The sequence below is a fragment of the Vicugna pacos genome, chromosome 9 (assembly GCF_048564905.1).
Source record: "Vicugna pacos chromosome 9, VicPac4, whole genome shotgun sequence".
Lineage (NCBI taxonomy): Eukaryota > Metazoa > Chordata > Mammalia > Artiodactyla > Camelidae > Vicugna > Vicugna pacos.
The window spans coordinates 42,256,911-42,280,934 of record NC_132995.1 but is presented as its reverse complement, the minus strand read 5'-3'; the positions used below and the strand labels follow the sequence as shown (position 1 = coordinate 42,280,934).

Sequence of the window (24,024 nt, the reverse complement as noted above, 5' to 3'; positions counted from 1 at the left end):
ACTGCTTAACAGATCTATATACAATTTTGCCCCCAATTTATTCAGAGAATAACTCTTATTATCATAATTTTTTCCCCTTCTGGAAAGTGAGAATAGGTAGAATAAATTGAGCAAGAGTCTTTTACTCCTCCCAAGGAGACCAATGACAAATAGGTATGTCTATTGGTATAGACAAACAAGAAAAGGACTTCTTGTCTAATGCCTATGCAAAGATAACAGATCTTCCCATGGCCGTATGCACAAAGTCTTTGTATGGCCAATGGTTATTTAGTTTTCTGAGCCCTATTCTGGTCTGCTTTCTGTGCTAGCTTTGTATGGGCTCCAGCTGAAATCCTGCTGATGCTGACTATAGGAGTAGAAGGTGCTTCCTTGGGCTGTCTGGTGTCATTAGGTGTGAGTGAGGGATGCTGAACCTGCAGGAGTGAAAACATTTCTCCTGGCATGTTCTCTGGTCTCCTGGTACTAATGGGATTCCTATTCTATCACTTTTGGTGTTGCTGGGGGAGGGAAGAAACTACGTGCGCTGTCTTTTGTCACTGGGTATAAGGTCAAAAACTGTGGGGTCTGGGCTGGGTAGCTCTCTGTCACTGGGTGGAGGTTTGGGAGACCCTGGGCTGTTTTACCTTCTGCCCCTGGATTGCCTTCTATCACTGGGTGGAGGTTTGGAAGACATTTGGTCTGTATCTTCCTCTGCTCGTGGGTGGAAGGCCTGGAGTTGCCAGGTCTAGGTCTTGCTCTGATGTTGGGGGAAGGATAGAAAGACACAGAGCCTGCTGGTATCACCAGTGCAGGTGGAAGGGGTCTGTATGCTGCTGCCTGGTGTGAGGTGGGGGATGGGTTGACCCTCTGGGTTTTGTTAACATTCTTGCAGAGACTGATGTGCTGCTGCTAGCGCATATGAGTCCTATGTTTTGGCCTTCCTGGGTTCCACTGTTGGCAGACTGGGCCCACTACTACTTGGCAGGCACAAGGCATGGGATGGGTTGACCCTTCTAAGTTCTGCTATTGCTACTGCAGGTATGGGTGGGGGACGGGTTGGCCTCCAAACTCTGCTAATGGGTCACCCGCTATCACTAGGTATGTGTCATCCCATTAAGTCTCTGCTGGGTTTTCCCTTTCCTGCTCTTTTGGCCAAAGAGAACAGGCTTTTCATGCTTATTTATTGACTTATTTTTTGTCTATGCCTGTTGCTAGTTCTGAGTTGCAACTGCTGCCCAATTTAGATAAATGGGAGATAAAAGGAAAACCCAGGAAACTCACTTGGTGTTGTTCTGTAAGTTCTAAGGTCCTGAGTCAGTCTACCTTCTTCTTTCTATGTTTCCAAGTCCTTTTATGACTGTTGAATATTTCCAAGGTATTGAGTAGATTTAGAAGGGAGAAACAGGGAAGAGTGAGTCTATACTATCTTGTCTCAGAACTCACAACCACATCTTAATGGACTTGTGAACAATATTAAATGGCTTGAGAGATGTCACCCTATCTTTTCTTCCTACATCTTCACTATGTACTTAATGAGCCCTTACAAAGCTCCAGGCACTGTTCTAGGTTCTGGACATCCAGTGGTGAATAAGATGGATAAAGCCCTACTATCCGGAGGCTACATTTTAGTCAAGGAGGGAAAAAATACAAACAAGTAAAGTTTGTGTACTACCTAGAAGTTGGGGGAGAAATTTTAAGCCAATTCAGAGATCTAGGAAGTAAATAAGACAGATATATTTAACCCTCCCAATATCAATTTGAATTTATAAAAAATAGTTATGATAGTTTATGCCAAATAACTTTTTCAAGTTAAGGTTTTTACAAGTATCAATTTAATACTGAATATTTAGAAATACGGTACACACAGACACCACAGTAATATAAAATGCACACAATTATAAACTATTTTATGAAAACTTAACATGGATTATGCCAAATAACTTTTAAACAGGGTTCTCCTTCCATCCATGTCAAACAGTAACTTTCCAAACTTAGAACAATCTTTTCTAAAAGGTTGTTGTGAGCAAGCGGCGTTTAGGTCACATACAAATATGTTGTGTTAAAATATGTATTAAGATTTATAAGGGAGGAAATACTAGAACAAAAAGAAAACAGAGTTTTGGGGGAAATCTAAGTTGCAACCTCTGTCAGTTATTAGCTGTGTGACCTTGAGCAAATCACTTAACTTCTCTAAACCTTGGTTTATTTACCTGTAAAATGAGACTGAACTAGATTATCTCAATGAATCCTCCATGCTCCTAAACCTTTCTGCATAGTGGCAACCAGTTAGAGAAAAACATATGCTCTCAACTGTCTTTTCACACTCATCCAATTAACCACTCCTTACAAACTGGAAACTGAGAGACTGCACTTCAGTACTTTATCTCTGGGTCTTAAACCTGCATCACAGAGTCTTTGAACGATCTATCTTGAATTTTCATTCACATCATACTCCACCTATAGAGATATAGAAAACTTCCTGGAAATATTCCCAAGCAACTGTTAACAATAGTTTACACTGTACACTTTATTTTATCATTTAATTTGTATTGCTTTATGTTAAGGATATATACACAGTTGGGTAAAAATGAAAATGAATCATGATGCTTTAGCACTAGACTTAATATCTCACTGAGTAGCTGTGCAGTTATGCCTGTACTCTCCACCTCCCTCTGCAAACCCTCTCCAAGGAATGAGAAACTTCAGAGTGAAAGTTTTCAGTATTTGGCCATAATATCATACTTGTACATGAAGTTCTAAATCTTACTGTAATTGGTGACTATTTTAAAGATTGTTACTTAGAGGATTATGTCATAACACAAATTTAAAAGTCATTTATGTTGCTCAGTCTTCGTCATGAAAGAGCACCTAATCAAATTTCTCAGATGGCACCTGGGTGTTATACTAAAGCTCTGATTTCAAGGAATCACAGAAATAAGCCATTTGTCAAGGACAATTCCTGGTTGAAAGCTGTTTTTTTTTTAACTGATCAGGAATCTCCAATTTAATGATATTGTATTTAAAAGGGACAAATACAAATTTTAAACTTGTAAGGTAGTTTAGTATTCTATTTAATTTTATATCTTCATAAAATTATTTTACATGGTTTCAATTGATAAAAATGTCAAAATAAGATCATCTGAATTGTGAAAAAAATATATGTATGTGTGTTTGTTTCTTACCCATTTTTGAGGCTTGGGTAAGATTTTGATCAAATAACTAAATAATTTTATTACCAAAATTAAACATAGTGTTTAAAACCTTCCACCCTTCAATTCATTATCTTGTATAAGAAATTTCACTTGGATTAGTCTGGTGTTCCACCAGCCTGATTCTCTATGAAAGGAGCATCAAGGAACTTTTAGAGAAAAGCACGAACACATGAAAGTTGGCAAAGGACAAACCACAAATGTCCCTGACTTTTTAAAATGATTGATTAATTATGGTGTTATTCATCTAATAAACGTGGTCTGAATTATTATTGCTTAGATGTTACCTTACACACTGAAACTCAACCTATTCTTTTTACATCCTAGCTAAGTGATCTTGGCAAATTAACCTCTCTGTAACCTTGATTATCCTCATCTGTGAAATGAGAATCATAAAATTACCTACCTCATAGAGTTTGGCAGAGTAAATGAGATAATGCTGGTAAAGAATGTGGTATATTGCCTGGCACTTGATAAACATTAGCTATGGTTATCCACAGCAAAGATTTGTAAATTTTCCTGTAGTCAAATCAGATAATCTTGGGCAGTTTACTTACTAGTGCATAATTCCTCACTAATCTATTCTGGAAATGTGCCTGGTCAGAAATGATAATGGCAAGCTATATAAACACATTATGTATCATGGGAATGCTGAATTTTACTAATGATACTGTATCTGAGAAAATGTATTACATGTATTATGTCCCTTAAAAATAAGTATTTAAAAGTTTAAAATTTAATTTCACTCAATTTCATGGCAGAAAAATACAAGTAAAAGCTAGAATTATAGGAATAAATCAATGGCCATAATGTAACTGACATCTTCATATGTAATACTACAAAAGCATCATAATCGAATATCATAGTTATTAGAAATCTGCTAAGAAGTGAATCTACCACATTATAACATCCTGAAGACATCTTCATTATCTATTGGGAAATAATGATGTCAGAATAAAGAATGGTAACTAAAGAGCCTAAAGCAGCTTTTTCAAAAGCCAATAGTTTTTTCTTTTTTCTAAGTTCTAGTACTATTTTTTTTATTTAATTGAAGTATAGTTGATTTACAATGTTGTGTTAATTTCTGGTGTACAGCACAGTGATTCGTGTGTGTGTGTGCACACACGCGCGTATGTATTCGTTTTCATATTGTTTTTCATAATAGGCCATTACAAGGTATTGAATATAGTTCCTTGTGCTATACAAGGTATTGAATATAATTCCCTTGTTGTTTATCTATTTTATATATAGTAATTAGTATCTGTAAATCTTGAACTCCCACATTATCCCTCTCCACCCCCTTCCCATGTTTGTTTTCTATGTATGTGACTCTCTGTTCTGTAAATAAGTTGATTTGTATCTTTTTTTTTTTTAAAGATTCCACATTTAAGTGACATCATATGGTATTTTTCTTTCTCTTTCTGGCTTACTTCACTTAGTATGACAATCTCCAGGACTATCCATGGTGCTGCAAATGGCATTTTCCTCTTTTTCATGGCTGAGAAGTACTCCATTGCACATATATACACCACAACTTCTTTACACAGTCATCTCTCAGTGGATATTAAAGTTGCTTCCATGTCTTGGCTATTGTAAATAATGCTGCTATGAACACTGGGGTGCATGTATCTTTTTGAATTAGAGTTTCCTCCAGATACATGCCCAGGAGTGGGACTGAAAAACCAACAATTTTTATTTTGGTCTCTTTAGTCTCAACGCCAAGCACTACAAGAAGCAAGAAACTTTATAGCCTATTTTACATAGATTATTGTACTTTACATATACTTTTAAGATTTTTAATACTAGGGAATGCAAAACAAAACAGAAGATTCCTCCATTTCAACATATGTTGGAAAAAAAGTTGTTTATATGGTGAATCAAGGGAAATATAGTGTTGGGAAACAAATCTCCGCATTCAGTAACATTAAACAAGTATTTATTTTACAATATGGAAGATATTACCCTGCTGTGTGTTCTGAGTACACAAGAGAAAATAAAATAGTAAGGTTTGCTAGAGAATATATATAGCATCACCAATTTATAGTTTTTGAGAAGAATCAACTTGGTACCTTTCATGGCCTCTTCAAAAGAGCAAGGTCTTGCCGGACTAGATATTTCCTTCTTGACATTTACATTCAAAGCAGTAGCTGCTGCTATTAGAACAAACAAAAAAAGATTAAAGTATTTATTAAACTTATTGTAACAAACTGTGTTATCTCAAAACCCTTTAACTGGAATATTTTCTCACAAAGCATTACTAAACTATTTGTTTAGCAGAGATTCTAAGTTGAGATGAGTTTTTATAACCAGCAGTCTGTGCTCTAAAATTCACCAATCTCCAAGTGAGCAGAAGCATATGCTTACTTAACAAAACAAAATAAAAGCAATAGCAACTTTAAAATTTTTTTCTTGTAACAGTACACAAATTGATATCAGATGAGCAGAAGATTCATGAGACTTTTTAAACTTACCAAATATACTGTAACACTAGCATTAAAGAAACCCCACCATTTACCTACATAAATGATTTATTTAAAAAACACTCATTCCGAAACATTAGTCAGTTAATTGAGCTAAATTAAAAAAAAAAGCTGTGATGAACATACAAAATCTATAATATTATGATTATTCTTTTTATAAAGCCTTAGAAAAAATAATCTTTGCTATTATTAGTGGAGAATTGCTAGGTTATTATACCTAGTCATATCAACTACATCTATCATGAAAATTTTAATGACTGTTTAAGAGTAGAGATCAGTTCCGAATGTAAAGTTAAATAAATTTCAAATAAACAGGTTTTTGCTTAAAATGCTGTATAAGAACTTTATTTAAATAGATGTTAATTTCCATTTTTTCAATTATTCAAACTGGGAATTGAGTTAGCTTATTTTCAATTTATTCTTAACAGGACAATGTGAAATGATGGTTATAGAGAATATAAAGAAACAGTTAATTATGACTAGAGAGACAAAACGTACACAAATTTATCTTAGCATAAGATTCACAGGAGGGCCAACAAATGATAATGTGAATGAACTATCAATTGAATGGAATTATCAATTGAATGGGATTGATTGGAAAGGAAATCCAAGGACAATTTTAAAGTGTAACATTAATCCTAACAATTACAGATTTAAAAATAGAAACTAATCTTTGAAAAAATTTTAAATTTCTACTTTTAAAACAAGTTTTAGTCATCTGTTTCTAAAGCAACAAAAAATATGAATATTTTAGCCTCCATTTCTTACAGGAATCAGCACTGCAGAGTCACTGCAAAAAATAGCTAATATGATTTCTGTCTTAATAGACTAAAGTAAAACAAATTCAAGGTGCTTTAATGGTTAAGCAAAGCTTCAGTGACTAATAGGCAATGAAGCAAAAATTTTATGACTCTGCAAAGTAAGTGCCTGAGAGCGTGCACATGCAATATATTTTTGGCATTATAGACCCAGAGGGCTTTAGAGGGGCCCTCTCTCTGGCAGATTCCCAAATTTTCTGTATAACTATGCTTTAGACTATGTGTGAAATCTCAGGCCTATAACGTGAACAGAGCTTGGAGCAGCAGCCAGTGTATTAAGGCCCTCCCAGTAGAGGATGGAGCCAGGAGAAGGAAAAGGGTGGCAGGCTAGGGAATCCTCTTTTCTCATATTGCCATATTCCAGCTTGGAACTCCGAGCAGTTTGAAAATTCTAAATTCAAATCTGGCCTTCTAGGCTATTATGAAGGTGTCCTGATCAAATTAGGAAGACAGGATATATTTTATTTAATAATTCGTTATTTTAATTTATAACTTTTAAATATTCAGACAAAATGGTATCACAGTCATCATTTCTACTCTGACTCACAAAAATTGGGGTGGGCTTGTTTCAGCTATTATAATTACTACAGTAATTCAATACCACTGAATACTCATATGTTTAAACACAGTCTCCAGAAGAATCACAACAGTTACTAGTTTATCATAATGAAACGCTGCAAATTTTCTATAGCCAAGTTTTCCTAAAATCATGTTCTCTCTCATACACACCTAAAAAGATGCTTGCACTTTATAAAATACAAAAAAGTGAAATTATGGGAAGATTCTTTAATTAGCTACATCATAAAGGCAGAAACTGAAACATTATATTTCACCATAAATTTTGCATATTATGTATTTATTCATTAAGATTTTCTGAGTAACTACTGTCTATGACATATAAAATACAAGGGAGAAAAACTTAAAAAGAATAATTTGTTAATGTTTGCCTAAATGTGGCCAAATACAGCCAATTAGTATAGGCTTTCAAATAGAAGATTTAAAAGCTGTTTTATTTGGCAATTTATCAAAGGGAAATTTCTAATAATCAGCATTCACCACTAAGAAATGAGGATTCATAGTGCTGATGCTAAGCATTTCAAAGTCCTAAAGTTCTTTGTAACTGATCAGCAGAAACAAAACCTCAGTATTTTCGGGATAGCAAAAATTAAAATTTGTAAAGACTATTCCCACACACACATACTTCCCTCTTACTTCCCTACGCAAATGTATTAATTACATTTTTCTCCCCACATAAACAAGCTTCTCTTCACACGAAGTACTGAATGTCAATATTTACTAACTAGCAGTTACTAAAGTACTTTACCACTAGTTTTAAGTCAGACTTTTGTGGATTTTTGAGGCATTTCTAAAAAGAAAATAATCAAATATTTCATCTTTAAGTATAAGCCAATCTCCTCTTTCCTATTTTTGTTAAAGCGTTGCCTTTTTCTGTCTGAAATTTCTACTTGTTATTTTTTATTTTGAAACAAGTACTAAGAGGATTTCATTCGTGCTATACTGTGGCATACTTTTATAGATAACTGGTGGGAAATAACCAATGTTGTAACTCAAACAATAATTGGGGGAAAAAAAAAGAAAAGAAAAAGGGAACAGATACATTAAGGTGGTAGAAAGTAATTATCAAGACTTGTTGCAGCTCCGTCCTAGCTATTGTTTCCATTACTTTTTGTTGCCAGGGCTTTTTTTCCCTGCCACCATTTTTCGCTTTATACCCCACTGAATCTTGACTATTTGGGAACAACGTAACAATAAACTTAAGAGACATGGAGTAATTGCTAACTCTAAAGTATGCCTAAGGTAGGAATGAAGTAAATCAAAGGCAAGCACAGCAGAAACCAAGCCTAGGTCAATAAAACTTATGTGAAGAGTTTCCATTTCCAAAATGTTCTCCCTATGTCTGCCAGAAAAAGTCTTCTCTTCTTGAGGCAACTAAATAAATGTGAGCAAAAAACTCACAAGTTATTTCTTAACCAGAGATCTTCTAAATTTAATTGCTCTTACTGCTTTGGTTTCTAAAGCACTTATTTTACCTCAATGTTTTACATTATATTTAAAATATTTATTCATCAACAGTCTTTGCTATTTGATATGATCACAAAAATTAGAAAACGTTACAGGTATATAATTCTGTTTGCAGTATCATCACTTATCACTCCAAGTTTATCTCTCGCCTCTCCCAAAATGCATGCTATAAGCCAGCTAATCTAAAAACTATTAGCAGTCTCCCAAAGTTGTCACTCTCATCTTTCTGCATGTAAGAGGTATTCAATGAATGGTAATTCTTGCTAAGGAGTAACTTACATGGTAACTCTGGAGACCCTGACTTCAGAGCATTCCTAGCTTTTCTTTTATTATTAGAGCATAAGGCAGAAATGATTCTCTTAACATAAAAGTAAAAACAGTGTATGATGGCCATCATCTTAGGAAATAATGCCATCTCCAAAAAATACTGATATCATTTCATCTTAGTACACAACTCTCTCCTTTAAGCTGGCTGGTCTTCATATTCTTCCAAAGAACTAGAAATTAATCATTACTTTTGGTTCAGAATTTTAAAATTTTTTTATTTTGACATACCTGGGTCTGGAGTGTAAGTGAATGGCTGAACGTCATGAGATCTTCCAGCATTGGTCACTACATATATTCCCACTGATACTGGCAAAGTTATATGTTGGTCATGATATGGGGGAACCTTCACAATAAGATGATTCTAATTGAAAGAAAATTACAAGGGTCAGAAATATTTAAATTAAAAATTTGAACTAAAATACTATAATTAAGTACATTTCCTGTTAGTATGAAGTTTAAAAAGTCTGACTAGGGGGGAAAATGTATTATTTTAAAGTTCAGGTTCACAGGCATCAGGACATTAATCTTAAAATTGCTTTTAAGGTAAAATATCAGTGTTTTACAATGGCTCACAAGGTCTCTGCCCTGTCAACTTTATCTCATTGCCATTCTTCCCTAGCTTGTTACACTCCAGCCACACTGGCCTTCTCAGTCCATTTTTTTAACACAATAAATTCATTTCCACCTCAGAGCCTTTTAACCTGCTTTTCTCTCCCACTAGAATACCCTCCCTTCACATTTTCAAATGGCTAGTTCCTTACCCGTTTTCAGGTCTCATTCAAATGTCATCTCCTCAGAGAAGCCTTCTCTGACCATCCTATTTAAAGCAGCATCCCTCTCCCATCTTATCAAAAAATCTTGTTTATGTCTACAATAACACTTATCACCACCTGAAATTACTATTATTTGCTTGTTTTTTGTCCCTCTCCAATCACAAGAATGTAAGCTCCATGAGAACCTAGATGCTTTGTTCTTTTTATCTTCACTGTTAAGCATCTTGCACAAAATATACTCAAAAAACTTGGTGAAAAAAGAATGAAAAAATTTTGAGGAAAAAAATACGCCCACCAAGCACAGTATCAGTTACCATATGTTTTGTACAACCGTAACAGTAGGATGTACTTTGCAACACAGTAACTGCTTCCTAACCACTTTCTCATTTAAAGTCAATAGGGTTCAGTTTACCCAAACTACAGTAAAGTTACTTTTTGTGAGAACGGTGGTAGAAAGCATCCTTTTAAGAAAAGGGAAGAGTTCATAAATGTTTCACCAGCACTCACTCAGTGGGACTCTATCTTCTTAGAAGATACCATGAACCACATTTGACTTGTTCTCTTCTTCCCTAGTATATTATAGTAATGGGAGAGAGCATCAAGGAGGGGTAGTGATTATGCTTCTGTACTGAGTATGATATGCAGGAGGCCAATGCTGACAGCTGAGGAGGAAGTGAGTTTGATGACTATGGTAGCTGGCTAACTCAGTTGAAAAATTGAAAAGAACATGTGACAAATGAGGCCAAGGTCAAGGCTTCAATTTTTGAGCACTTCATTTGTTTCTAAGCCATCTTATAAATACTCCCCCAAACAGTCACATTATAAATTTTAAAAGAGCTTCTTATTTATGGCATTAATAGAATGCTTCCTGAGCCCAGTTAGCCATCTCAAAAAAAGAAAAAAAAAATCACACTTTTAAAAGTTAGGTGGAAAAACCATGTATAAATAAATGTGTGTACATCCACAGGTATTGGGGGCAGAAATCTGAAAGCATATACTCAATTGCACATGAGGCCATCAAAAAATGTACTTGCACTGATTTCAATTCTAAGAAACAGAGTTTTTTTAAAAATCTTGTGCACCCTCATTTTTCCTCTTTTGTTTAAACACTGCAACTACATCATAAAGCAGTCCTGCCTACAGGAAAGGAGATGATTAAACAAAGGGACTTGTGAAGTATCTTCCTGGTCTTAAAATTATTTGGTAAACTCAATTATTGAAATTACTTTTCTGAATAAAAATGTATTTCTTGGTAATTAGTAACAGAATTTGTGTCTAAAAGTCAGACACATATTTTATTGAAAAAAAAAAACTTTTAGGGGGAGAGTATAGCTCCGGTGGTAGAGCACATGCTTAGCATTCACAAGGTCCTAGGTTCAATCCCCAGTACCTCCTCTAAAAATAGGTAAGTAAAACTATTAACCTCCTCACAAAACCAACCAACCAACAAACAAAACTTTTACTTCACTTGCTTTGAAGAGCATATGCAAGCAAATCTAATTTGAAATCTTTCTAAAACCAAATGAGCCTATTTTCATACTAATTCTTCATACTTCCTCAATCCAAATCTAGAAATTCTGCAAGTGATCTGAATTAAAAACTAAGTAAATTGTGAGTGGTGAACAGTAAGTTGTTTTTAAGTACTACTTTCAAAAATTAAGAGCAATTAACTATCACTGAGCTAAGAGTTCATACAGACAAAACAAAAAAGGTTGGGTGGCCTCTGCAGTAGGTAGAACGCTCTTTGGGGTAAAAAGTGAAGAATATGTGACTTTTAATTTCTTATAAAAATCTGCTTGGGTTCAAAACAACAATTTTCTCTTTCCTAGCAGATATTCTTTTCCAGAGCTTACAAGCAATGGTGCTAGATACTTTTCACTCTCTTAAGAAAGAAAGATAATTTATCACTGCCACATTCATTTTGCAATTTAGGATATATATATAAAAATAACTGGAGACACATAAAACAAAGTTCCTAATAAAACCAGTTTGAAAATATATAACCTCTAAACTTGATCTCAAGCCTTTGTTTAGTCTAGTTGATCCCACAAATTCTGGGCTCTTTTTGGGCATTTCTTCCAAGAACTTTCTTTCCATAATTATACTGAAAAATTCCATCTTCCCCAAAGCTCCACCTTTTTTCTATTCTTACACTCTAAAAAATGCAATAGAAAGAACCCAGAAGACTAAGGGTTGAGAAATAATAATCTATACAATTTTCTACTTTTGATATACTGATGTTTATATCATGTTTTGTAAAACAAGTTGTATTTAAATTGAATTATAAACCACTTCTTAGTTTCTAATATATGTTTTTAGTTTCTTTCCTTTTAAAATCATCTCCACATTAAAAAGGTATTAAACTCTCCTGCTTTCTTTCAAAACTAACTTATCTTTTAAAAAATTCATATACATGAGAAAAAATTCACATTCTATATAAGAGAGAGAAGGGAGAGAGATCTTTAAAGTGTATCTTTTATATATGTTTAATAGGGAATTAAGGTCCTATGGAATTCATCTAAAGTTGTTAAAATGGCAGTAGATATGACCATGTGCTTATCAAATTTGACATACATGAGCACGAGATATATTATGGCCTTGACTAGAACAGCCAAATATTAAATAAAGAACTATTTTCCCACGCTTTGTTAATCTCAATTTTTATGTAATAGAAAAAGTTTAATATCTGATGAGTTGATTTCTGGGATTCAGATGAATGCTATTACAATTATTCTTAACTATAATTTGCAGTTATCTTTAAGGGGTCTTTCCTACTATACCGTATTCTGGTCATTTTTAACTATTGTAGAGGCCCTTTCAACTTTTCTTTATAGGCCTGTTATTTCTTTATTGGCCACACTCAAAATTTCTTTACTTTCAATGTACTTTCTGATTACACTTCACTCCAAAACTTTTTGTGTTTTTTTTCTTTAATATAATTTCTAGGATTGATTCTTTATATATCTCAGCTCTAATTTCACTTTAAAACACTTTTCCAGAAAGCCCCTTAGAAAAAAAGACAGAAAGCTTTCTCTGAAAAAGATCAATTTCTTTTAATGGACAGCAGAACCACAGAATTAATGAAAGATCATATTATGATTTAGTTTGTTTACATATTTGCTTGCAAAAACCCCAGAACCTCTAGATATAGCCACCAAATTAGGACATAATTCCTTTCCATTTCACTACGTGGGTTATTTTTATGATTATTCTTCTTTAATCTATTGTAGCTGGCATAAATGCCCTGAAAAAAAGTGTTTAAAAAATATAACTACCCCACGCCTCAAAGGTAAAGAAAAAAGTAAAGAAGGAAGGAGAGAGAAAGAAGGAAAGGGGGAGTGAGGAGGAGGACGAAACAAAGACTTAATATTAAGTTCTATATGAAGCAGAAAGTTAAGACTATAATTTGTTGGGGCTATTTCATTAGTATTTTATATAATTTATAAGGCAAGCCTCTCAGTCTCCAAAACGATTTTTCTTATCTATAAAACTGCACCACAGGATAAGGTAAAGAATACCAATTGTAATAAAATATTACTAGCAAAGGAGTTTATATCAATCTAACCAACTTATCAAAAAATAAAACATGTTCAGGGCACACAAAAGTCTAACAAGGATAAATTAAACTTTGGTCAGGACCAAAACTACAGGCATATAAGAACCTGGATGAAATTAGGATTTGAAGTGCCCTCAAAAAGAACCTCAGACCCCAGAGATTCCTTTTTCTTCAAAGTGATAAAATGAACCAACAAGTTTTTCATTAGTATCCATTAAATTCTTAATATCATGAGGAACACAGAAGAGTCATAATACACTGGCCCAAACCTCTAGGAGTCCTCCAGAGAAAGCCACTGTTTGTTCATGGGCAGCAGGCATAGTCTGATCAACAAGTTATATAAGAAATCATAAAATGTCAGAGTTAGAAGGAGCCTCAAATAATCTAGTAAAAGAGCTTATTTTATAGATTAGAAAACTGGGGCACAAGAGCAACTTGATTTACATAGATAAACACAGACTGTTAGTGAAAAAGCAGGTACTAGAACTTCAGTTAAACCCAGTCCAGCAGAGACTGTCCAATGGTAAATGTGCAAAGGAATGGCTGCTGAGTCCCACTATCTCTTTCTAACAGCATATAGTAGCATAAGGCTAGAGGGAAACTTTCTACATAGTATCTGTCTAGGTATATAGGAAATTCCACTTTACATGATTCTATATAGTGAGGAATTAATTTAACTCAAAGTGAGGTCTAGCCTTTTCCCTTGGTTACTGGTAGGTGATCTCTAGGCCCCTGGTATGTCTGATAAAAGTATCTTTGTTTGGTTAGGGGTTTTGGCCACTGAACAGTCTAACAAAGTGATTTATGAGGGGGACTCCTGAAACATGTATATACGTTCCAACCTCTGGTGGAACTGGAGACAAAAGGTTAGCTACACAGGCAGTATATAATCCATCCCAAATAAAAACTCCAAAGACCAGTAGTCTAGATTAGCTTCCTGATTGGCAATACTGGGTATGCTGGCACATGTTGATGTGTTGAGAAGGTAAGGCATCTTTTAGGAGAGGAAATTACATCTTCAGGACCGTCCGAGACCTTGTTCTAGGTGTCTACCTTTGGCTGGTTCTGATTTGTGTCCTTTCATTATAATAAAACTGAAACTGTTAAGTATAGTGTTTTCTTAAATTCTGTGAATTGTTCTAGCAAATCTGAGGGGTGAGTGGGAACCCTTGAATTTGAAGGGAACTGTTCAAAAGTGAGAATGGCCAGAAGATCCCTGAAGTTATGGCTGGTGTCTGAAGTGAGGGCAGTCTTAAGGAGCACTATACCCTTAGCTTTAAGTTGGGCAATATATTAGATACATACAGTTTAAAATTTTTTAATTAAATTTTTTAAACCACAAAGGAATTAACAAATTTTTCTGATAAATTGGCTATAGATTCTTCAACTTTTGCCACTTCCATTTCTCTGCTTGCTCTCATGTGCTCTTTTCTATTCTCATCAGCATTTTATGCTAAATTTTAGGGTTTATGTACTACATACATTAGTTTGTTTCTGCGTCTTTCTTCTCTATGAACTATATCTATGTTACTCTTCTGCATATGCCTTCTGTCTGATTTACTTATAAGTTTGTCCTTCTCTTTTGTTAGTTTCAACTTCTATGAGTTTGGTCCTAGATGCTCTACATACTAATTCTTAAGTCTATTCTTTATCCTTGTTTTCAAGCTCTTTTTTCCTTGTTATTCAAGAAACAATACATACATAGTCAGGTCCTAAAATATAGACTCTTTAATATAAGTGTAACAAATAGTGTGCCTGAATGCAAAAGGGTAACTAACAAATATAAAACACCTTAGTACTTAGTACTCAGCAGGTACTCAATAAATAAGTTTCCCTTTGATTTAACCAAATAGTAGATTAAGATAATCCAAATCCTCAGAGCAAATAAATACTAGAAAAGAAATGTTTCCTTTATTAACAACTGTAGTTTGCTAAAGCCCATAACTTTTTCAAATAAAGAACTGTCCTTGCTAGCCTCAATTCAGTAATTCTATTTCAGTTAAAGAAACCCAAGGAAGAAACTTTGAATTATTTACATCAATCCCATATAAATGAGAAATTTAATCTGTTGATTCAGAAAAATTTTGGAACAAAACTGAATTTCTCAAAGAGTAAATAATAAATTATTAGAGGCTTAAATTATACCTGATGAAATAATTCCATGTCAATTTCTGCTTCTGACTTCCAAGAATTTTCATCTGATTGAAATAAAAACAGTGACTTAATAAAATTTTGAAAATTTTTGTACTTTGTAGTTATGACTGTATCTTTATAATAAAGTGAAACATGCAACAATCTCTAAGGCAGTATTATGCCTACTTACCAGAAACATTTTCTTGGAAAATAACTTTAGTTCCTTTTAGAAAGTTCTTGCCAATTAAAAATACTTCTTCCTCTCCTTTCACCGAACAGCTATGTAAGCTTTTCTTTAATATTTCCGGCACTCCTGCTGGCTGAGCTGTGGGTATATATAAGCATTCCATAAAAAGAACCACCAACATTTACTTCTTACCTAAATTAACTCTCAATTATCCAATTCTATAAGTTGTCTTTGTTGACCCCTGAATTTGATTTCTTTTATTCTGCAACTTAAATTTTACCTTAAGAGAAAGTAAAGAAAAACCCAGAAAAGTCCATATTTATTTTTAATAACTCATTAAATTTTTAAGGGACAGATTAATGTCTAAGATAATGTTTTAATTTATTGTATGTCATTTTTGTTTTCTCATTACATGAATAAAAAAGTTATAAAATATGAACTTGGTCATGTTTTTTGTCTCAATATTTTTAAAAAATTCAATTTAAAAACAAGCTTGTCTCACAATCCTAACCTTAAAAATGTCAGCTATGCTACACCATTATAAGACTTCTGAGATAATGTGAATCTCTGGGTGGCTGGTAATGAGAGCTTCTTCAAGGATCAAAACCCACGAAGGACTCAGAGGCCCCAAACCAAAAGAACACCTGAAAACAGATGAATCCAATTCAGAATAATTCTTTTTACCAGCGGATCTCCCTGAATTAGGATACCCTAAGGTTAAAAATAAAATGTACTTGTTTTTCAATTACAAAGACTGACCAACCACTGCTAAAATTAACAAAGAGGCTGACAAGTATTGAGAAGCTAGATCTAATAAATAATTTATAATTGTCCTACCAACTTCCTCATGCCATGACTTCCTTAAACTTCAATAAGTAGTGCTTAGTAAAACAGGTTCCAAAGTCAATTAAATCTGGGAATTTTTGAGTTAAGCAAAGCTAAATGAACAAAAGGATTTTTCTAAGCATTTCACATTCTGATGTACACTGTAAATACCAAGAAGTGGGTATAGTATACAGTTTCCCCAATACACCTGGTTCCAGAAATATTCTTCCTTATTGACATCGAAGGTCTAGTTTTCCACGAAAATAATCCCTGGGGTACTTACTGGTTAATGCAAATAAATACCTATTAGGTACTAAAAAAACTGTTCCCCTAAGATTAAGTACCTTGACACAGATTACATTATTTGCTATTTCAGTGAAACCCTTACAATATACATACTGCCAAAGTAAACTTAAATACAGCTGTATAATTCATGAATTTCAAAAATTAATGAGATATTCCATTAAACTTTAGGGAAAGTTTAGGTTTTTTTCTCCTTAGATACTTACATAATTAATAATTAATATTATCTTTACAAGAATGTAATATGGGAAATTATTCCTATTAAAATATTTACTGCCCCTCTTTCCCTAGGCCCTTCCTTTTGGGAAGTCTCTTGCTCCATTCACGTCATTCTTGCTCCACTCACATCAGGACTGGCCATGTGACTTGTTCATACAATGAAATACGAACTGAAGTAATATGCCTGTCCCAAGCAAAAGTTCTATTTAAGAGCCCCACGTGATTCCATCATATCCGGTTTTCTCTACTACAAAAATGGCAATATCCCAGAAAAGGGCAGCTTCTTCAGCCTGGATCCCAGAGTGAAGGAAATGGACCTGCTTCTAAACTGCAGCCAACATATTATAAAATGAGGGGGAAAAGTAAAACTTGGTTGTGTAAGCCACTGAGATTTTTTTTTTGGTTTTTTGTTACTGTAGCACTATTTAGCCTCACTTACTGACACAAACAAGTTTCATATCCTAATTAAGTATGTAAATGACAAATAATATTTTCAGCTATGTCTGAGAATTTAAAAGAAATTGTGAAGATATATACACATACACTGTCTAGAACCCATAGGGTTAACGTGTGAACAGAATGGAAATACTTATTGGTGGTACACTGGCAATTACATACCCTTTTAAAATGAAGAATTAACTGAACTAACTTAAAACATTTTGGAGTAACACTGGAACTACATATTTGTTTCTAAAGGACATTCAAGATAAATATGATAAATTTTATTTTGATTATAAAATAAGTGTAAGATTAATGAATATACTGTATCAACAAAATGAATGGATACTCTATACCCTTTTCCTCCCATTTTCAAATACTATAGGGAAATTCCACTTCACCCATGATTATCAAAACTTTTTTTCCCATCTCATTTTTTTCGTTTTATGTATTAATGGCATATGGTGGCCAAATGAGGCCTCTCTGAAGGTACAATATGTATTTATCTTCTATATATTTGTAATTATAGAACTAGTCTATTATTTTTCAGGATAATACTTTTGAACTTTAAAGGTCTTTTCTATTAAAAAGTTCAATGGTTACCTAACAGGACAGACGCTATACTAAACAGAATTAAAGTTGGGATTATTTAAGAACTGACTGTTTTATTTTTATCTTTAAGTAATTAGTAAGCTTACTCTTGAAAGTGATCATAGTGCTTTAAAAAATTAAGACAAAAAAAGCGGTCACCTTTCTGGTATTAAAAAAAACAATAATGCACTTTTAGATGCTATTCAAAGAGCAGTCTCAAAAATAAAGCTGAAAAAATTAATGAATATTTGAATACTGAAAAATAACAAAGCAAGTATTTCAACTTTAGTAAGGCATTTTAATGTCTGTGAAGAGAAGGAAAGTTTACTCAATGATATTACCCTTTCTCTAAAAAGTTGTGGTATAGCTAGAGATTAGGAAAGTAGCAACTTGTTAAATTCAGCAAGATTTATTACAATAAGCATTAGTAAGATAAAATCTTTAATACATTTTATTTAAGAAAGCCATGATTAACATTGCCATATTAAAAAATTACTATAGAAGGGTAGGTACTGAAAATTATGAAAATTGACATTCTTAATTTGATCTAGTATAACCAAATAATATAACATACCAAAACAAAAAGCATATATATAAAAAATGTCTGGAGAAGTCTAAAGATGTCAAGAATGTAAAATAGAATGATTCTCCTATCCCTTTAGAAACAAACAAACAAAAAGACAAATGGATCCAAATGGCCACTGTTAAACCAACACATAGAAGCAGGACTTTTTCCCTAAGGTCACAAGGTCAACCTGAATTCTGGCATTAGGCTTTCTTTCCACGGAGTGTCTCTAGATGGAAGATTAAGTATCTGTTTCCTCTCCTCCCTTCTACCTCTAGCACCTTTTGGCCCCACTTCCATTTTTTTTTTTAACCTCCCTCTCATTTTCCTGTTTCCTTCTACCTCCCATTCCAAATCTAACCCTTCTTATTAATCTATTTCCTTTTTACCTCTCATTCTACTCCAGCTGCTCAAACCTGCCAAAAAAGTTATATTCACGGAAATAAACACAAACCAGAAACTCACAATAGAAAAAACATTCTTATTTCCAAATTTTTTAATAAAAATATTTGGGAGTCCTTTGTTTCACTGTGTATTATTATAATATTTACTTCTCCTCTCTCCTCAGAACTCCCATTCCAGGGCCTAAGTTCAAGTCCCAGGCTCTCTAAAGAGGTCAGGAGAAAATACAAATTCTTTAGCTCAACACAGAATCTCTTTATAAAAGAGATCTTGCCCAGCTCTATTAGCCTCAAATCTTACCACTTCTTCATAGGTATCTCTTTGTTCCAATCACATTAAACTCTTTTTTAATACCTCTAAAGAAGCAAACCCTTTCATGGAGTATATTTATACACTGCTCCCTCTGTCCAGAATGATCTACATGTAAACCCCATTCTGCCTGGCTTAATTCTATATGTCCTTCAAGACACAGCACAAGTTTTACCATCTCCAAGCAGTCTGGATTAGATGTTGTTCTCTCCTGTGTTCCCACTCTACCTTATTCATGCATCTACTGTAGCCTTTATATCACTTTATAATATAATATAATATAATATAATATAATATAATATAATATAATAGGAAGTTTACTTGTCTGTTTCTCCTCTAGCCTGCTAGACTGTAAGCTCCTTAAGCTATCATATCTTTATTTCCCAAGCTGGGTACATTGTAATAACCCATTAAATTAACTATTAAGCTTTCCTGAAACATTCCCAAGATCTACCTTTGGAGATTCTGATTAAGTGGCATGTCTTTTTTTTTTCTTTTTAATGCACCACTCTTAACAAATAGCCAGGATTCAGAAGCATTGTTTATTTTGTATAACTGACTAAATGGCAATAAGGTACCATTTTGTTAGAATATAGTACTGTTTCTGTGAACTAAATTGTAGCCCCAATAAGCACAATTGCTTAAAAAAAGAAAAAACTCATCTGAACAAATTTATTGTCTGCCAAAATCTGCTGACTGATCACATGAATATGAAAAATTTGAAGTGGTATATCACATTTTGTTTTTTAAAAATAAGTCAAAATGACTGAGTAACAGACACAAAATGATGAAATTAAAACAAAGAATTCAGTTCCCTTCAATATTTTCCAAAAAATGATGTTAAAACAGGGAGTAGAAGTATAGAGAAAAAAAATTTTTTTAACTATCTACGAGTCACAAGATGGATTTAAGAGAAATGTTACACAAGAAACTGTCTAACAATAATAATCCAACAATTCCACTCCAAGCATATGCCCAGGAGAATTGAAAACATATGTCCACACAAAAACTTGTACCCATGTGTTCATAGCAGCATTGTTCACAACAAACAAAATATGGAAACAACCCAAATGTCCATCAATGGATGAATGGACAAAGTGTGGTATATACAAACAATGGAATATCATTCAGTTATCAAAAGGAATGAAGTACTGACACATGCTATAATGTTGATGGACCTTGAAAACATGCTAAACAAAGGACGTCAGACAAAAAGGCCATACATTGAATGATTTTATTTATACACAATGTCCGAAGTAGGCAAATCCAGAGACAGAAAGCAAAATAGTGGTTTCCAGGGACTGAGGTGACGGGGAATTGAGAATGCCTATTAATAGTAATAGTACACGATTTCTTTTTGAGGTGGTAATAAAAATGTCCTAAAATAGGTAATAATGATGGTTATACAACTTTCTGAATATAATAAAAACCACTCAGTTGTACACTTTAAAAGGCTGAATTATAGGTATGCAAATTACATCTTTATAGTAGTTAATATAATATAAATATATAATATATAATATATGCTATACTATAATGTAATATAAACTATTATAAAAGAAAAAAGAAACTGTCTTCTACAGGACAGAAAGCATGACTCATTGTATGTAAATTTAAAATAACCAATTAAATGCCTGTATGCCAATACCCTACTTCCCATATTCTATTGTAGATATCAGTTCTAAACAACGGACGAATAAAATCAGATGTCCCTTTCATCTGCCATGTCCAATCTTGAACTAACAAGATTTCTGCTCTCTCTTGTTATATAAAAAGTAAAACCAATTCATTTCTATTCTGTTAACATCACAGAGTTGGTGTCAGGATCAAATGGGATAATGTAGCATAATTATTAATGGGAAACTCCACTATAGTAATACTACAGAGGAGGAATGTCTTAACTACTGAAGAGTTGTAAGCAGAGCTTGGGAACGATTAGCCCAGTCTTCTTCCCTCCACCCTCTACATCTGCCTACCACACAAAGCAGAAGTTTTAGACTGCTGCTGGCTGGTAAGAGCCCGCAATTATGGAGGGCTGCTTTGACTGGGTGGATAGATTGATTCTACTATAGACTAAAGAAGACAGTCCTTTTTCTAACAGTTTTATCAGTAGTAAAGTTGGTATTTTCATCTCAATTTCTCTAACTCCTATGTGTCTGACTCCAATTACAAAAGGAACATTAACTTTCTAAAACCTCAACAAAACATGAAAGTACTTTATAAACCACAGAGTATAATATAGAGACAAGGGATCACTATGAAAAGTAGTATTGAAGTTAGTCTTTTCCCATTCATCTAATCTAATATTTAGCAAAAATAATTAAAAAGTAATAAAAACTTTAAAATATTTCATTTTGTTGCCAGTTAAACAGTAAAGCAGGATTGTCTCACCAACCTACAGACTTCTGGGTGGTGTAATTAATGAGAATCCATTGAGATTAAGTAAAATTACATTTTGAACAAAGAATGATGACATTCATTACAAAGACTGAGTTTTTTAAAAGTCAAATCATTAACCCATTAGGAGGTGTGATCTGCATACTCCTGCCTAAATGATTAGTTCTACTTGATATTCATAGAAATTAATAAATATTTAAGCTAATTATACTGTTTTAAGAAAAAATCAGTTTGCAAGAAATTCTATGAAAATAATAATAAGAAACAAATATGAAACTATCATGTAAACTTAATTACAAATTAATGATTATTTAAAATTTTTTTTTTCAAAAAGAGGTATGGGAACCATTACTGCAAAGGTACTTCTTCCTTTAAAAGAAAATACAGTTCATGTTTATCTAATTCAGTTTCTCTAAGCAGATGGCAAGTGCCCAACACTAAACTAAAGGAATAAAAATATATATCCTATATCTCCATAATAAGTGATATCTACAAAAGTAAGTGGGACAATATAGGTATTTAAGTAAAATCCCTTAATATAAACTGACATCTACTTTCTAAATTCACAAAAAGTCTAAATTACATAACATAAATCTTGTAGGTAGAGAAAACAGTTTTCTAACATAATTTCTTACTATAACCATAATCCCAGCCAGCCAGAGGCTATGGCTAGAATAAAATGAATCATTCAGCCTTGGTTTCAGCACTGTAATTTTAAATGATTGTGGCAGCAATATTGCATAGTAACTAAAAAGAAGAGACTTAGTTCTGGTCTTACTATTTACTAGCTATGTGACCTTGAGGAAGCTATTTAACGTAAGTCTCAGTTTCATCAACTGTAGAATAAAAGGTGATGGTAAGGGTTAAATGATACAATGATTATAAAATGGTTAACAAAATCCCCAGCTTATCATCCAGAGTTCAAAATATGGTAACTTTTATTATTAAATATATAAGCCTTCCACTGTATGCTGCTGCTTCTTAGGAATATCATATCCACCTCGGACATAGATACATTTTTTTGCAATGTGGCCATAAATTACCATTAGTGGTGATAATTAACAAATAATAGTAATACTTACAGATGAAAAAAAATCTCAGAAATCATGTTTTCTATTTATTTTTATTTTCTATCATCTTTAGCTGGATATACTTATAACTTATACCTTAATAATACTTTAATAACTAGAAACTAAAGAAATGGATGAACTAATGAAAGAAGAAACAAACAATCAAACAGAGTTGACAACCGTTTCCCAGTTTCTGCTAAGGCAGTATGATCTGAATTACTGAGCATCTCCTGGATCTGGCCTTCAGAGAGTGGCATGGTCATACTCAAAAGTATTAGATCATGTAAAAGAAGAACTGCACATGCCCCATTAAAATTGAAACTCCACCCTAATAATATTCAAGTTGGGACACATTGTGAATTACAGCAATTCAGCACCTCAATTAGAAAAGTTTTAGAACTCAATATACCATCTACCAATAACTTATTGTGTCCCTAACTGAACACAATAGAATGGACATGGAATCTACAAACTTCAAAAGCAGTATATGTATAATTGAACAGTACCCAGAAATAGTCCAAAGAAAAAACTAGTATCAAAACAAAATTTTCATAATAATGAAAAATAGAGAAATCCAATTGTGTTCTCTTGAGACTAGAAAGATATTTATTACTTTCTTTTTAAAATTAGGGTATTTGCTAAACTAACGTATGGATATAATCACTTCTGAGAGTAATTAAAAAAAGGGAAAAATGAGATTTACAAAAAGTGAATAATTTGGCAAAACTAAGCCACAATTAAATAACAAAGGTTCTGCTACTGTCCTACCGGTACCATGGTCAAAATACCAATAACAACCCAACAGAAAATTCAACTGAATGGAGTTTCTTCTGATCTTTTGAATTCAGAAGTCATGTCAAAGAAAATTACACTTAATGAAAATCTTCTTAAGGGATATATAAAGGAAAAATTTTCCTGTCTATTACTTGTAATAATACTCATTACAGGGAAACCAGACTATATGGTGAGGCACATACAACATGACTGAATTTAAACACACACATTATTTATTTTCTATGTCAAAGTTAGTAAAACAAGAATTTCATTTCCCACTATGCTATAATACTTTAATTTGTAATCAGAACTTCAAATGTTATACATTTACCAAGGTCTGCTTATCTTAGTGTTTCTTACGTTCCAACACAAAACTTAGGATCATAGCAATTTATTACACAACAAAGATGCTGTGAAAATCCTTTGGCTTTGTAATTTACTTCAGGTAAACTATTCAAATTACTTTTTAAGTTAGGATAGGATGATAATAAGAAACTACAAAATGTGACATACCTTTTGAATTTTATTAGAAATTACCCACTTTTAGTTTACTCTGGAAAATTTGACTACAGCTTTAAAAATGTTTCAGTAATGCTCACAAGCTGGAGTGTGTAAAACAACTGAAA

The 24,024-nt window shown here is 33.2% G+C and overlaps 1 protein-coding gene across 15 annotated transcripts in view; it reads right to left on the bottom strand.

The window, feature by feature from the left end:
- Positions 1-24,024, bottom strand: part of NFAT5 (nuclear factor of activated T cells 5) — a 107,788-nt gene that overhangs the window by 7,882 nt on the left and 75,882 nt on the right. For 11 of the 15 annotated variants that reach the window (XM_072967631.1, XM_072967630.1, XM_072967637.1 and 8 more), the window contains 4 exons: positions 15,509-15,643; positions 15,331-15,383; positions 9,085-9,217; positions 5,258-5,341 (listed from right to left, as the gene is read on the bottom strand). In XM_072967631.1, the coding sequence (XP_072823732.1) occupies positions 5,258-5,341; positions 9,085-9,217; positions 15,331-15,383; positions 15,509-15,643 (405 nt within the window). The remainder of the gene's footprint in view (positions 1-5,257; positions 5,342-9,084; positions 9,218-15,330; positions 15,384-15,508; positions 15,644-24,024) is intronic. The other 4 variants (XM_072967633.1, XM_072967632.1, XM_072967636.1 and 1 more) reach the window with 1 other exon arrangement.